The 16,695-nt window shown below is 34.9% G+C and overlaps 1 protein-coding gene across 1 annotated transcript in view; it reads right to left on the reverse strand.

The window, feature by feature from the left end:
• Window positions 1-16,695, reverse strand: part of MYO1B (myosin IB) — a 117,341-nt gene that overhangs the window by 29,115 nt on the left and 71,531 nt on the right. Inside the window, exons 5-14 of the mRNA XM_072419158.1 lie at window positions 16,546-16,650; window positions 15,196-15,242; window positions 14,910-14,973; window positions 10,633-10,731; window positions 10,272-10,375; window positions 7,466-7,613; window positions 5,595-5,713; window positions 4,089-4,175; window positions 3,181-3,246; window positions 216-320 (exon numbers count right to left, since the gene is read on the reverse strand). Of these exons, the coding sequence (XP_072275259.1) occupies window positions 216-320; window positions 3,181-3,246; window positions 4,089-4,175; window positions 5,595-5,713; window positions 7,466-7,613; window positions 10,272-10,375; window positions 10,633-10,731; window positions 14,910-14,973; window positions 15,196-15,242; window positions 16,546-16,650 (944 nt within the window). The remainder of the gene's footprint in view (window positions 1-215; window positions 321-3,180; window positions 3,247-4,088; window positions 4,176-5,594; window positions 5,714-7,465; window positions 7,614-10,271; window positions 10,376-10,632; window positions 10,732-14,909; window positions 14,974-15,195; window positions 15,243-16,545; window positions 16,651-16,695) is intronic.

Genomic DNA, 16,695 nt, shown 5'->3' on the forward strand with positions numbered 1-16,695 from the left:
ATATCAAAGGTTCTGTGTGTTCCTAAAAGTACTTTACAGTATATCGGACCTACTACATAACAAAATGGCAATTTAAACTAATGACCAGATAATCATCAGAAAGTGGTTGCATCTGTTGGTAGTTTTTTTATAAACTTGTTTTTTATAATGTATATATATATGCATGTGTCATTTTACAAAATCCTTTGTCCATAAAGATACAGTGTGATTGTTACCTCTCGTATGTATTCTTCTTGTTCTTCCTTCAGAGTCAACTCAATAAAGATCTGTTGCAACTTCTCATTGCAGTAGTTGATGATAAACTGCTCAAAACTGTTTTCCTTGAAAATGTTCACAAAAAAGTCATTCAACAGAACAATGGTCCTACGTTAACTACTTTATATCAGTAAAAGATAATAAAATGATGTTATTATACATTTGTAAACAAACCACACCAACATCATTAATCACCACAATCAACATACACAGTTATTCTTAGCTTTTTCCTATCAGCCATTATTTACTCCTTCTCTTGGCTATTTTTTTATTCCTGCTGGTTTTTTTTTGTTTTGTTAATATTTAAACTTTTTTAAAATGTATTTTAACACTCATAATTCAGATGAAATACTTTTATTTTCAATTTGTAAATAATTTTTCAATGCTTTTTTACAGTAACCTTAAAAGAAAAAAAATATTCAAAGTTAATTCAAGTCATTTTTTATTTGTTTATTTTATATCTAAAAAAAACTACTACTGTATTATCTTTTCATATTAGGTGCTAGCAAAGTTAATGCTGAATAAATATGCCCATTGCAATAATCTAAGATTTTGTTTTCTGGTCTAGGTCTATGTTTAGGTGTGAGAACTAAAATGGTTAAAAACATTTTCAACTATCGCACTTGACTAAATATGTTCAAAGTGTTTAGAAGTTAGTGGAAAACTTGAAAACCTCCTATCCCCAGAGTTTATTCTAGACGGGGAAAATTACAAAATCCATTTGCATTTAGGCCAGAAAATACAAAGACATTTTTATTTTTTTAGGAAACATCTATTACATAACAGCTAGGTGAAATGAATCAATACTGTAGCTCAGATGAAGCTCTTATCAGTGTTCAGTTCTTCAAAAAGAAATAAACATTTTAGATCTGTGCCAAGTTGATTTCTAGTGTATGATGTGTGAATCAGGATGAGACCCTGGTACTGCATGAAATAATCTGCTCTCATCTCCCTTGCTCAGCACAACTAAAGAATGTTTTCTGCTGACATAAGCTTGCTGCCTCCACTTCACCCTACACACATTCATTTCACCAAGTATGCACACACAGCTAGATCAAACAGAATGCCAGCCAGAAGCCACCACCTAATTAAAGAAGCCCTTATGCTTTGTTTTTCAGTGACAGACATCTTTTATTACCCAGATTTATAACCTTGTTTTCCATTGTCACAGTTTACACAGCTAGGGTCATGAAGATTCCACCAGAAAGGCCCCTTGGAGTAGCATGTATATCATTGGCAACCACCCTTACTGTTAATAGGGAGAGTAAGTGGTACCCGGTCATGCACATTATTAGACTGTTTGTGAGCCCCCTTGAGGGACAGCTATGGACTTTGTAAAATGCTGCGTAATATGTCATATTATATCAATACTGGATAATAAAAATAATGCTTGAAAAGGTTAATTTTTTTTTTCATTTTTTAAGCCACATGCTTTGTCTTCTGCACCCACACAGTATGTGGAAGTCAGGGCATCTTGCATTAATTGCACATAAATTCTAAAGTATCTGACAAAAGATTTGTCCAATGAAACAGCACAGTTTCCTGATTTATTCCCCATTGCACTTATGCAAGACAGCCATGGACAATATGTGAGGGGTCTGTACACACCAATGTAGCTATTACAGTTTATGTGATGCCATCAAGGTGATGTAGGGGCTATTTCCTCATCCAACATAGGCACTTATCTGCTCCAGTTGTTAAAAATTAAAAATGCATTATTTATTTTTTTAATCTAATCTGTAAATAAACATTATATCCAAACAGAAGGTTTTACAGAACATTCTAGAGAATCCTTCTACACGGTCTGCACAGAAAAAAGAATGTATGCTTCTTTAAAGAGCAGGAAAGGTACTTGAACCAACTTGCCCTAGTTTATAAAATAAAACAAACACTGTATGCTGTACATGTTCATGAACCACTATGAAAGGAACCCATATAAATGACTGCAAACTTGGTATTTAACACACAGAGCATTCTCTAGTAAAAGCCATATATTCGCCTGTTGTATTTCGAAGGATGCATAAACTGCCAGTGGAGGTTTTTCACAGTCTTAAATGTAATTTTGAACAGTAAGGGTGGAATTCCCTGTTTATGGTACAGCGCTGTGTAATATGTTGGCGCTTTATAAATCCTGTTTATTAATAATTTTAATATTAATTCCTAAATCAAGCTGCAATTTTATAGAATCTTCACTTACCAGACACTTGCTTGTACAAGGCTTTCCCTTCACTGCCCTATTTCCTTGTGGCATAGATTTATCAAGGTTCTGGAAACATTTGGACCAAAGGATTTTGGTCCAAACTGACTAACAATAAGTAGTTGCTGCAAATTTGTCAGCTGTACATCCATTATGCAAATCTCCTGTTCCATCAAATGTCTAAGGTGCTCTAATGGATTGAGATCTGGTGACTATGAAGGTCAGTTTTGTATAGTGAACTCATTGCCATGAAGAAATTGTTTTGATTTGAGCTGTTGATAAGATGCTTTCAGATTGTTGATGTCAAATTCTGTACCATCCATCTCTCTAGAATGGTCTTCCTTGTCCTATTCGGCTTGCTCCTACTTTCTGCTCATTTAAAAGGGCATTTTTTTCAAACTACCTTCTACTACCTGCCTACCAATCTTCTTCTGTCTTTTGAAACCGTCACTACTTCCTACCACTACATATCTCCCCTCGTATTGTGTGAGAAATTCCCCCACCACCTAGATTGTAAGCTCTTCGGGTTTTTCTCCTCTGAACTCAATTGATGCTCCCAGCATATCAGATTACTTAAACACTCATACCAGCCTGTCTGGCACTAGCACCCATGCAACATCCCATTCTTATTTGTAAACAATTTGTAAGAAAAATGTAAAGTATTTGAAATTACTGCTACCACAAAGAATACAAATTATAGAAATTTCTGGAGAAAAAAAAACCCTTACCTCAAATATTTCAAAGCCATAGATATCCAAAACCCCCATAACCTTCTTTCTGACTTTACTCTGTGCCTAGAAAAAAAAGAAAGGAGAAAGGTGTGTAATTACATACATAAATTTAGATTCAATGTGTTTTAGAAAAATGGTAGTTGATACACTAAGATGAGCAACATCCACTCCATCAGAAAAAAAACACAGGGTTCGTCATACTCCAGATACTATTACTCTATCATAAGACTCTGTACAGTTCCAGGGTTATTCATTAACTATCTTTCCACCCTCTTTTCTGGTGGTCTGTACAATTAAATATAACCTCTGATCTCATGTCAACTTCCATGGCACCTTCTGGAAATGCTATCACCCTAAATAATTCTGACAATGGGTGGAGCCTTACAAAAGGGCATCTTAACATTTGGTGTTTGTAGGGAAGCAAGATGAACACGTCTCTAAAGCCATCTACCACAATATGTACACTGTAAAGTGGCATTACTAAGATCACTCACTGCACGATGAACATGCCTGTGGGTAGTGTACAGCAGTAGGGCTCCAAATGGTAGCCAGAGAGATGTCTGCAACTGACAACATAACTATAACCTCTAAATATGTTTACAATCATGGTGTTCTCTTTTATTAGTATATCTATTGACTTTGGAGTTTTTGTAGATGTACACTGTATGTGGCTAAGATGATGTCAATATTCTTAACAAAAGTATACTAATGTTGCCATTCTTTGTTTACAGTTTTTCTAAAACAAATATGTGCATAAGAGGACACTTAAACTTAAACTGCTTTAGAAGAACATACTCTGAATAATAAAATCCCTATCAATATTAATATTAGGTAAGCATTACAACACCAAATGTGTATTCCCTTAACTATATTAAAATAAATAAACTATACAAAATGAATCTTACCTTAATACTCTCATTTATTCTGTTGACAAGCCATGAAAACAGTCTGCTGTACATGTTTTTAGCCAGTGCATCACGAGCATAATAAGCCTAAAAGACAAAGCATAAATAAGTTTACTGGACTGTACGGTTCTGTATATCTTTTATCATAAGGCTATCCTACCCGCTGGAGTTCTTGGAGCAACTAGAAGGCTAGAGCATGCCAGCATCTACAAAATGGAAACATGACTTGGGTAAAGCTGGTCTCTGCCACAATACACCTTTACCTTTACACAGAAAAAAAAATGCTGGAAAAAATACTGTGTGCCCTAATAAGTAGTAACAGTTTGCAGAAACAGTATGTGAAACAACATATGTTATCCCCCTCCTATAGTGTGTAAATTCCCCACCTACTAGATTGTAAGCTCTTCGGGGCAGGGTCCTCTCCTCCTGTATCACTGTCTGTTTTAGTCTGTCATTTGCAACCCCTATTTAATGTACAGTGCTGCGTTGGCGCTATATAAATACTGTTTAATAATAATAATAAAATGTTGTGTTTATACTATTAACTTTAATATAGGGTTTGAATAACCATAATTCGGAAATCATTGCATTTTGTTCCTATTTAGCATTTACATAACATCCCTATCAATTTTTTAAGGCAGCAGGTAAGCAAGATCACACTGCCAGTTGAATATAGTGCAGGAAGTATAGACAGGAGAGTTGTAGGCTTAGCCTCTACTAATAATACTCTGTGAATGATTTTATAAAGTAATACTGGATCATGGCATCATAGGAGGTAATATCTTATGGCAATATTTTTCTGCAAAAAGAGGAATATTCTATAAGAGAGTGTCATTGGTCAACATGTTAAAAATGGTAATATTATTCCATGTGTTTGGTGCTTCAGACTGGTATCCATAGAAAAGAAGGGTGTAATTTTACTTAATATATATATATATAAAAACACACACACTGTTTCAGTAGCAATGCAGTAAACATTTGCTAATCAACCTGACCTTTACACATGGTTAACAATGCATAGTCTTTTCTATGGTTTCAGAAAAACATATCAGATCAATAAATCAGCTTGATATTAGTAGGTTATTAGAATTTGTATGGTCAGGTTCTCTTCTCACTAGTGCTGTAACACACATACAGATACCTGACCAATTTATTTAAATAATGCTATACACATACTGGCATCAACCAGCCCCCTATATTACTGTTTCTGTAATTCTGTTAATGTAAATTGTGTTATTTGTCTAATGTAAGCTTGTTTTCCCACCACTCACAAAATGATAAAGTTGACTTTTCTGTTAAATGTTGCTGGTGCTGAATGCTTGTTCAAGGTAGAATTATTGCTGTATGTCTAGTATTCTAAAATTTTCTCCTCTAAAATTTTAAAACTCTATTCCAGTAAAATATGCAACGCAAATCTTTGTACCACAAGCCACATGGACCATCTGCAAGCAAAAGGATTTTAAGCTGGCTCTGACTAATAGTAAATAAATCAATGTATCTACTAACCTGGGAAACATTGAGTGTTGTGGAGACCTTTTCTTGTTTGGCTTCTACTGTCCGGAAACTGAAGGCTCGTTCCAACACACTCTGATCAATGCCAATCAACTCACAGATTTCCTTCAATTCTGTTGAATCAAGAAAAAAAATAAAATGAAGAAATTCCAGTTACATATGAAATACTTTGAAGGATTTGATTATTTGTGAATAAAGAAACAAATACATTTCAAACAGGAGATTGTGATAGAAGAAAATAGTTAACCATGTGAAGTGAGTTTAACAATAAACATATTTTAGCACAGTGCAGAGAGAGAAGAAAGGATATAAGGAGAAAGTTATCCATTTATTAATTTCTTGAATATTTAAAATGTGCTTTAGTGTTTAAACCAAAGAAAAAGTGACTGCCATTTTCAATAAAACTGGACAAATGACTCTTCATCTACTATTGCTTTTAAGAACAACCCAACTTATGCATGTTGGTTCAAGTGGATAAAGATATTATTTCCAGCAAATGCTTTATGGTTTTGGGTATGTCAATTGTATGAAATAAGGAACATTATATTTTATGTCCTGTCCGAAACTCAGTACTAAAATGTGGCAAGTCATTAATAAAGTATGACAGAGGTACCATGTGTTCCAAAGTTTGAAACATTTTGATATTAATATGCACTTTATAGCATTTCTTTTTGTGGAGACTTCTAATTCTTAAATAGATCTGAAGCAATGTGGTGAAAAAATATAATATAGCATATGAATTATGCATCTTACCACATATACACAACTAAAAATGATTGTCAGTAACAAACTTGTTAGAACTTTAAATGATAAAAAATATCACTAATTGGGTCCACCAATTAACAAAACTGTTGACTGAGCATTCTCTAAAAGCTGTCATTTTTTCTGTATGTTAATCTACGTCCTACCTGTGCAAGTTTAGTATAATTTACACTTACAGATGCTGCAATAGAACAGTTGGGGTAAGACAGTCTTACCATAGAAATCATATATATAAGTAAATGGGTGACAAAATTGGACATCTTGGGCATAAACCTCCAGAAAATTTTAATCTCTTGCCAGTGACAGACTGAATCTCTTCCTGGGTCACATAATTAGAGCAGAGCTACGTTGATGATTGGAACAGACTTCCAGCAACAGATAGTTTTATGATCAAACATATTGATTGCTATGATGTAAGCTACACACATAGGAGTGATTAATCTTACACAATCACCAAATTCTCAAATCATGTTTGCCTAAGAATCTTAAATGCTTTTGCATGCTTCTAATTTATCTTACTTTAAAGAGGGGCATTTCTTTCATCTGCCTAATGATCAGCTAATGATTTTCGGAGAATGAATGAGTGGGAATAAACTTTCATGGATTAGTGAATTTTAAAATACATTTAATAATTTATCTAAAGACGCATACATTTATCTGCTGGGAGTTTAGCTTTACTGTACTTAACTTTTAAATTCCAGCTGTTCTCGGACTGTATTCACCTTGTAATGTGGCAGACTAGCTACTGCTGCATTTCCACAAATGCAAGCCTCGACATTACAGAACATTCTTTCCTGTGGCTAGCCTTATTTCTGTGGTTATGTAGCGATCATCTGGAAAATGAATAGCTGACGACCACATCCTATGTCTTTTCAGCTACCAAATAAAGGCAAATACAGCACGCTTTTTAGGATAGCAAAATCAGGCAAAAAGTCAAATAATGTGCTTGTTTGAAGAAATATTACCATGAGTTCTTTTCCAGGAAGTAATGCTTGTAATGTATCATTTGAATCTACAATAATGTCTGCTTGTTTATAGGTCACATTTTTATGCTTAAATCATTAAATGGTCAAAGTATAACAAAGCTCGCTCTGTGTCCTTACCATTTTTGTCCTTAATTTTGCTTTCATCCAGGCCATTGACACGAGATTCTGGCTTAAACTCGATGTTCCCCAGTTTTAATACAGCAGCTATAACTTCCAAAACACACTGTGTTTCATGTTCCATAAAACCTACTATCTGCATAGCATTCTGGAAGAAGAAAACAAAGTTAACATCATGCCATTTACATTTAAGCACAGAAAACAGTGTTGAAATTGCACTTTAAGTTAAACCATCTTCTCCACATGAGTATACTACTAACAACCAAACCATTACAATTTATTATTTCAGATTTAATTTATTACAAAGATTTAATTTTTACAAAAACTGTTTATACCTGAAAAGGTGCACTATAGGCTTGTTCAGACCTGAGTTTTTTTAGGAACTTTTGAGTTGTTTTACTGCTCAAAAAACTGCATAAAAACAGTTAACATGGGACTGAATGTGGCAGTTCATTATCCTTCATTTGATAGGTGGCAGAAGGCGGTAGCATTTCTATTCAGTTTTCAGGAAGCTCAATTCAGCATCCAGGGACGATCTGCCACCTCTGAGACCTCCAAGGACACGATTGGAAAGTGTTAAAACCAGCTCGAAAGGCTTGTGCGGGCATTTTTTGACGCAAAGTGCCTAGTTTTTTGTTTGTTTTTTTAACTAGGCTTCAAATAAATGGTCAAAATGACTTATACAGGCAGTTGCACATGTATTAACCTGGACATCTAGATGTGTATAGTAGACGTCCAGGAGAGGTATTACCTGCAGGTCTTAATAAGTCCTAAAATGATAAATACCTTTCTCTTAAACCCAAACTAAACCTAACCCCAAAACTGAAATAACAAACCTTTACCTGAACTGCTGACAGTAACCCCACTTGTAGCGCACTGAATTAGTATGCTGGAAATTAGATTATGGCCAACAAGTAGATCTATCTCTCAGACGCTAAATAATTAAACTACCAGTGCAACCACGGCCGTAAACCCCAACTCAGAGGTACATATTCTGTTTGTTTCTGTTCCTGTGTTTGTAAAGAGATTCTGCTAACTTTTTGTGTTGTCACCAGTACAGGAAGCGAGGGGATGAGTTTAAACCGTCATGCATTTTGAATGAAAATTTTCTCTTAGTTATTGGTAAACAGGAATTGGAGATAAGGGGAGAGGAGAGGGAGCTAAGTTACCATAGAGAGAGCTTGGAGGAACATGGAAATTTGATGACTTTCTGTGATGTCACTTTCTTAAAAATTGGAGCCTCTAACCAAGTCAAACCATGCACATGGAACAACTTAAGTTATGTTGTATATAAAGCTGTTAAATGTTTTTTTTCTTTTTAGTTATATGTTTAATAAGCTCTATTTCCTAATAAATATGTATTTTTCGCCAAATTTTAAATGTCCTTAACAGTTACAATATACCAAGAAACTAATCTCTACTGCAATACATGAATTAGGGCAATGCTTTGGTTTAATGTGTTAAATTATCGGTGCCGAAAAGCTACCTACGCCAAAATGTGTGGGCCAAATGTAACAGATTACAATATTTTCCAGGAATCCTTGGACTCTGAAAACTTACAGTGGAAATCTCATACAATTTTCAACTAACCTACTTATATTTTAGAACTGTGCCCTAAAGCGAACCTGTGTTTTGCAATGCAGAGGAAAGCAACAGGTTCACTTAAACACCACCCACCACAGCCATTTATTCTGGTCTTTCTTCTTCCTTATCCCACTGGAGTTAGGAGAAGCAACTTGGAAATCATACAGTGATGAGGATTTTCTCTTCACACCATGTGACAAGTTGCCAAGTATAGGAACTGGTTAGTGGGAGGAAAGAAATTTCCACATGCTCCTCCATAAGCAGAAGTTCTAAGTTTTCCCTTCCTTTCAAGTGGCTAAGCAAAGAGTAGTAAGGTGTTCCTAGTAAAGGGCCCCCTGGTAAAATAAGCCTGATTGGTATAAAGTACATTCAGTAGTTTACCTTATATATTATCAAATATCCAAGCTGTTTAAGTATTAAAACTCGCAGGTAGTAAAATTAGGTAAAGAGTGTATGCAGCCAAGTATCTTAGTCATTTTCCAATTCTCTGTGAGTGGCACCAAGTTTAATGGTACAGAACAGTTATAAATGCCAACTTCTTGTACCATTTGTAAGCACAAAATGTAAAAGAGTTATACAGTGGCAGAAATATGAGCTTTGTTATTGCTTCCTGATAGTAAGTAGTAAAAAATATAATAAGAAGACATGGATTTCCCCCTAGAGCAGGGGTCGCCAAACTCCGGCCTTTAGACCAGACACGGCCCAGACGGTAGTTCGTTACAGGCCTAACGCCCTTTGGCCGATCTGGCCTAATGCAGGCCAGATCTGCCAGGGGGCATTAGGAACTGGCGGAGCCCTGGTGTCTCTTTGCTCCTCTATTTACCATGGCCGGCGCTGATACTTCCACCGCCGCAGTAAATAGGGAACGCTCCCTGAAGGTAAATCCCTTCCCTCCGCAATGTATATGGAGGAGAGGGATTTACCTTTAGGGGGCGTTCACTGGTGGTGGGCTAAGCCATTAGGGCGGGACTCCGGCCTAGTGTGCTCCCACCCACCCCTGAAACGGCCTAGTGACCATAAAAGTTTGACAACCCCTGCCCTAGAGACTGGTAATACAAGTAAAGATATTGCCAATGAACCATGCTGGCTGTGGAACCATTAACCACTGTTTGACCTCACTAAACCCCCTTAATTACTTTATCCATTCTCATAAAAAATAAATGTATTGTGCAGGATAAAGGGAGTTCATTGCTAATGTTTTTCTGCTTTTCTCTTCTCTTACCCGGACAGTGTTGAAGTTTGAGGCATCATCCACACCATTCACTTTAGCAGAATCCAGGCTGAGATAGCTGTATTTGTTGAAATCACGGTCAAGTTTCAGTTTACCTAGGAAATTAGTGATTCATTATAATGGGCAGCACTGAAGAGAAATGAAACATTATAAAAAAAAATAAAACACAAATTAAGAGGGCAGTGTTTTATATCTAGTGTTATCTAATAGCAAGTCAGGAAATTTCATAAATTCACTTGTGCCCTGAGCAACATGTGATCTGGATATAAAGCCAAATGAAATGGTCATTGGAGCAGAGAATTTAAACTTTTCTTTTCAAATGAAAGGATTTTCATAGTGTTGCAATACTTACTGAGAAGATCTTCAGAAGCCCCAGACAGCAACTGATAAAATATGTGGAAATTTCTTTCACCTCTTGGCTGTCTAACAACCCGGGACTTTTCAAGGAGATCTAGATATCAAAAACATTAAACATTACTACAATTTCAATAGCCAGTAAGAAACTAATAACAAAAATAACAGACATACACAAAACATAATCAAGGAAAAAAAAGCAGCTAGATAGAAAAGTTTAAAAATACAAATTAAAAAAAGAATCAATGGATATCTGCAGCCTTTTAAAAACTTTAGAAAGAGATGATACTGGTATGAAAAATAAAAGACAGGAACATCAACATTGTACATAAATGCATTAAATAACTTGAGCTCCATCAGTAAAAACCGGAGAGATTACTAAAAAATCTGTCATAAAATATAATATGAGATATGTATATTTTTTCAAAACGTGCCTCCTCAACATATCAGACACTTTTATCTATGGACAAGACAATTCAGTCTACATCTTTTACATTAAATCCTTCAGGCTTAGCTGCTCCACATTTTCACTGCATTTTACAGTGTATAATACTGTGACCCTACAAGATTTGATAGAAAAAACATTTATAAAAAATAGTTTTCCTTGAACTAAATAAACACTCTGTACAAGTAACTGCACAAACTGTTTCAGTAAGATCTACAATTCTATTTAGTGATCCAGGTACTCCAACAGACACTACATTTGACTGATGCAATACAGCCTGGTTGAGGTGGTGAAGCAACACATTAACAAGTTCATCCCTGTGCTCTCCCCTTCTGTATGCGTGTTAAACCGACAGTATTCAGCTAAGCTCTGATTCACTCAAAGTATTTTATTTTCCTCTCCCCTGCCCCTGTGCAGAGTGTTGGAGAAATAGAGAGGGTGAGCATTACAGAGAGAGACGGGGTTGGAATTTAAATTTGTAATATTTCAGAACTAAAACTTTCAATAGGCCAGCAAAGTTTTACTATATAACTTTCAAGGGAATGTCTATTTAATTCAAAATGTGAACAAGAGGTAATAAGCTTAGCAAAATGAAGTGACAAGGCCTTCTTTGCAAATCATTCAGGCCATGTCTGTCTACAATAATTGAGAGCATTAGAAACCAACCAGGAAATACTCTGTCAAATTTTTCTATTACTCTGAATCATACAATATAATCAAAGCCTTGAAAGCTTTTATATTCTGGGCGAATACGGGACTTTAAAAGACACATGCTCTGGATTTAGTTTACAAAAAATAAACTAAATAAAGTATAAAAGTTTATACTTTTTAACTTATTCAAGAATACATAAATAGTTAAAACCATACATACATTTGATTCATTAAAAAAAAAAAAGCTAAAATGTATTATGAAACAATGGCTGGACCCCATAGCTTTGTCCATGTTACAACTAACTCAATTATTACATTCTCTTAAAAAGGATAAAATAGAGGCTACTCAGCATCTTGACATGCATCCTCAAAGATTTTTTGATACCTGGATGCCTTTTTTGAAAGACACATTCTCTACTTCTCAATTAGATGATCTTATTGATTTTTTTCTGCCATTCGACATGATACGATTATAGAACTTTAAATGATACCTAAAGTTTCCGAGGTTTTCTTTATTTTTTATATAGCTAGCTTATGATTTTAGTACTTTGGTAAGGAGGCAGACATTGCATTTGTTCTGTTTGGTTTTGTTTAATTAATTAGTTGTCCCTGTTCTACCAACTAGGCAGTGATCCCTTTCCCCCATCCCTGGTTAAATTAAAAAACAAAAAAAAAATGTTAGTGTGGAAACACATTCATATGCCTGTTAATATGATGGATGTTCCTATTTATCTAGTACAACTAATACCTATTTTTTATATGAATGTCCTGTACTTCTGTTATTATGATGTTTTCAATAAAAACTATTATTAAAAAAAAAAATGCTACATAGCAAAAAACAATGACATGCAAAGTTCATACTTCGTTTTAATGAACACAGACACGTTTTGCGGAAGCTATATGTCCGCTTCTTTGGGATACAAATGAGACTTAAGCTCAGATAATCCTTAAAGTCTATAGAGCTTCCCCAGATCTGAAATTGGCATCAAACAGCAACGGAGGATATCGGAAACAACATCTCCAAATGCCTCCTATTTCTTATCTTCCATTTTTATCCCACATAGCTTTCAATGGATCACCCAAACTTTGTCAGCAGTTACTTGTGTCTTATAAAACTTACTAGAGTTGATTTACTAAGTAGCAAGTTTTGTTTCCACTTTAGTTTTAGGGTAGCCATTACACAAGAAGATGTCTCAAAAAACAATGGCCAGTAAGAAGTCCCTGAACAAGCTGCGATCTTCTAAGAATTGCACAAATCATAAGACAATCTTTTTTGTTCAGTAACATATAAAAAGATAAGCTGATTTTGCAAAGCTCATTTGAGGTGAGATTTATTTTCACATAACATAAATACCTACTATTTGGTGTATGTAGTTAAATCTTCCTTTTTTTAATCTATAAGGCCAGTCACATGAAGAGTTAACTTTACTTGTCTTTACATATTTGTTGGAGATGATCAAAATATTGGATGAATCATCTGCCTTGCCAAATTTTTAATGTACCGGATGTCAGGGTCCTGCAGTCCACCAAACAACCATTTGACTTACATAGACAGTAAGGTTATCACTAAAAGGAAACTTGTCATAGAAGAAATAATGATTGGAATTTGTACTTCCCAGGTTGTCATTTTAAGTCTTTGGAAGCAAACCCAAAATACGAATGCAGTTTAAGAGTTGTGATGGGTCTAATATTATACCTGGTGTGAAAGAAATAGTGAGGTGACTAATGGTAAAAATTCGTAAGCAGTATTAACACAAATATTTGGATATATTTGTAGAGACCAATATGATTTGGAAAAGAAATGAAATGTTGTTTTTGTGTGATACTTTGGTACTGCTATGGTAGAATAAGTCATCTACAACCAATCTGGAGCCCACATTTTAGGTTTTATCATTAGACCCTTCATTAGGAAACATGCAGAAACTAACTATTGCTATATTTTACTAGTTTACAATCGGCGTATGTGAGAAAATCAATGTAATAAAAGTGTTTTCTATTTTTTCTCCGACACTTACCAACTCTCTAAAAAAAACTAAAATGAGGGTAAGGCGTTGACTTATTTGAGAGGGTTTTTTTTTTCTTTTAACAGGCATGTATGCAACTTGGACCAGGAAGAGGAAATGAACTAAAAATACACAGAATGAGACGATTGAGATGGTTTAAAATTGTTTTGGGGTTTTCTACCATGACAGAGAAAAGACGGCGTGTAATTTATGAAGATGGCATATCATCAAGCAGATCCAAAAATGATTGAACCTAAAAACCCATTGCTTTTTGAAAATGTTGAAGTCTGAAAGAAACACAGTCAGTGCCAACATAAAACCTAGATGTATCTTTCACTTTAAATGTTACTTTTGGAGGCATAACATGATAAATACTATCATGATTTAATGTATTATTTCCATCAACAGATTTTATATTGGTCTTTTAACGCACTGAAAAAGTGCTTAAAGGAAACTAAACTTTCCTTTATTTGATCCCATCTGTGCCACATTCTACATACTTTAATATCATTGTGTTACTAAGGGTCTGCTCACCTTGCTGGACAGAGCTGCAGAATGTGTTGTCTAAGTTGCATGGGGGCTGCCATGTTGCATTCTGAAAATTCCTAACATTTTCTGCATAGTTCGTAAATCTGATCGTTTTTTGTCCTTGATTTTAAGAGGATGAACACTGTTAACTTGTGAATTAACATGTCAACCACACTATTGACTGAGATCAGAGGACAAAGGAGAGCAGGTATTACTTTCTATAAAGACCTTGAGATCTGCAAAGAAAAGCTGTGGGGAGCTCAGATATCAATTTGTTTGCAAGGGTGACCCTGATTTAGTTACCAAAATCCAAGAGTACTGTATTTAATATGTGCTTTACCGAATCTAGATTGATATGCTGAATATTGCGAAGCATGTAATACTGCAATGCAGGAAAATTATCCATGCCGGTAAATACTTCTGGGAGTGAAAAGTATCCCATGCTGCTATAAGAGGCCCATTCCCAATATTGTTCAAGGCTGGCATCGCCCTTGTTTCTATTTGCCAGTAAACCTACCTCAGGTAACAGATAACATAAATTTAAACCATTGAAGCCTGTGTATAATAACACGGTTATAAAAACATATGTACCCATATTGACCATAAACAGAACACATGACTAGGCATCAGTCAGTCCTATTTACTTACAGTTGCTTATAACTCCGCCAAGTGGATCACCCTTAAAATCAAACTCAATATCCATATATTTGCCCTAAAAAATGAGAATTAAAAAGATAGTTAAAGGATGTTTTATGTGAGAAGCTCATATAACAATATATCATCAAATTGTTTCAATAGGTCTATTTTGTGCTTTAAAGGGTCTTCTAAGGACCTAAAACGACCAATAAAATATGCCTTTCTGAAGTATTACCACATAAAAGGTTTATGTGCAGGCAATCTTTGAAACCTATTTTTATCATAATTGGGTACTTACAAATCTGGATGAGTTGTCATTCCTCACAGTTTTTGCATTTCCAAAAGCTGGTAATACAAATAAAAATGGGTATCAAACGTCAAAATAAATGAAATACTAAAACTGAACATTGAGTGTTTAAAATATGCAAAATGTTAACACTACAGGGAAAAATAACTGAATGTTTAATGTCCCACATATTTTCTCCATGAAGATGTTAGATGGTTTCTTGAAAATGAACAGAATTTCTAAATGATTTATTTAAAACATTTATACTTAATTTACATTTGTTCAAAGCTAAAACTATGAAAATAAAAACATTCTTTTAGTTCAGAAAAACTTATATTTTTTTTTCAATGTTTTACTGCTGAACAGCAAACTACTTAAAATTTTTAGGTCTACTGTAAAATAAACTAATTGCTAAACAAGTCAGGATGCACATACCCACTTTTACCACCTCTATTCATGAACCAACATCAATTTATAATTAAAGGCAATTAACAGAGAAAATATCAAAAATAGAGAGAGAGACAGGAGGGGTTTTATGTGGCCAAAGGGTATTTATTATGTGTAACTGTTTACATCTGGTATGTCAGAATTTACACTGTGGATACAGTTATCATTTACAGTGATCAGTTTACAGTAACAGCTTGAACAACATGGTAAAAGTAATAAACGTTCATCTATAAACATCCTAGACAAAATAATCAGTGCAACTAGACAAAAAAGCTCTCTACATTACCCCTGAAGAAGCCGTAAGAGGCGAAACGCGTCAGATTAAAGAGACCTTCTTTCCTGATTTACTTAAACTTGAATGCTAAATTACACTAGAAGCTTTTTGTCTAGTATCTGTTGTCTTGTATTCTACTTGGCCATACTTTGAGAAAGTATAGGTGGGTAGGCTCAGCCTGCTGATTTGGCATGACAGGGAGTACAAAACTCTCCTATCACTACTTAAGATGAAATTGCAGTGTTTTAGTACAGTTCTAGATTGGTTAAAATATTATCCTGTTTGATCCTGCATTAATGATAGTAGATATGTTCTCCCCCACCACCAATGCCCAATCAGCCACAGTGAAAGTGATGTAAGATGTAATGGCTCATAAAACACACAGAATAACTCAAGCATTTCTTCTGATCACGGAGATGTAAATGGAAAAGCTGAGAGAGCTACACTGCACCAAAGCTTGAAGAAAAAAAGAATTTATCAGCAGACCTCTTCAGGGTTACATCACTTTTCCACAGATGACATGCATAAAGGATTATGAATGGGGAAAATGAGGCATCATGTTTTTGGAAAAAAAAAGCACTGTCCGTGGTAATAATGAACATTTCAAAAACTGTCATGAATAATAAATCTAAACACCATACCTTCCAGCACTGGATTGGACTGCAAAAGTTGTTCTTTCACTTGATTAACTTCAGCTCCTTTACCACAGACTGCTGCGACATATGACATGACCAACTTGCTTGCTTCTGTAATACAAAAGTAAGATCATATAAGAATAAACCATGTACAAC

The sequence above is a fragment of the Pyxicephalus adspersus genome, chromosome 7 (genome assembly GCF_032062135.1).
Source record: "Pyxicephalus adspersus chromosome 7, UCB_Pads_2.0, whole genome shotgun sequence".
NCBI classification, from domain to species: Eukaryota; Metazoa; Chordata; class Amphibia; order Anura; family Pyxicephalidae; genus Pyxicephalus; species Pyxicephalus adspersus.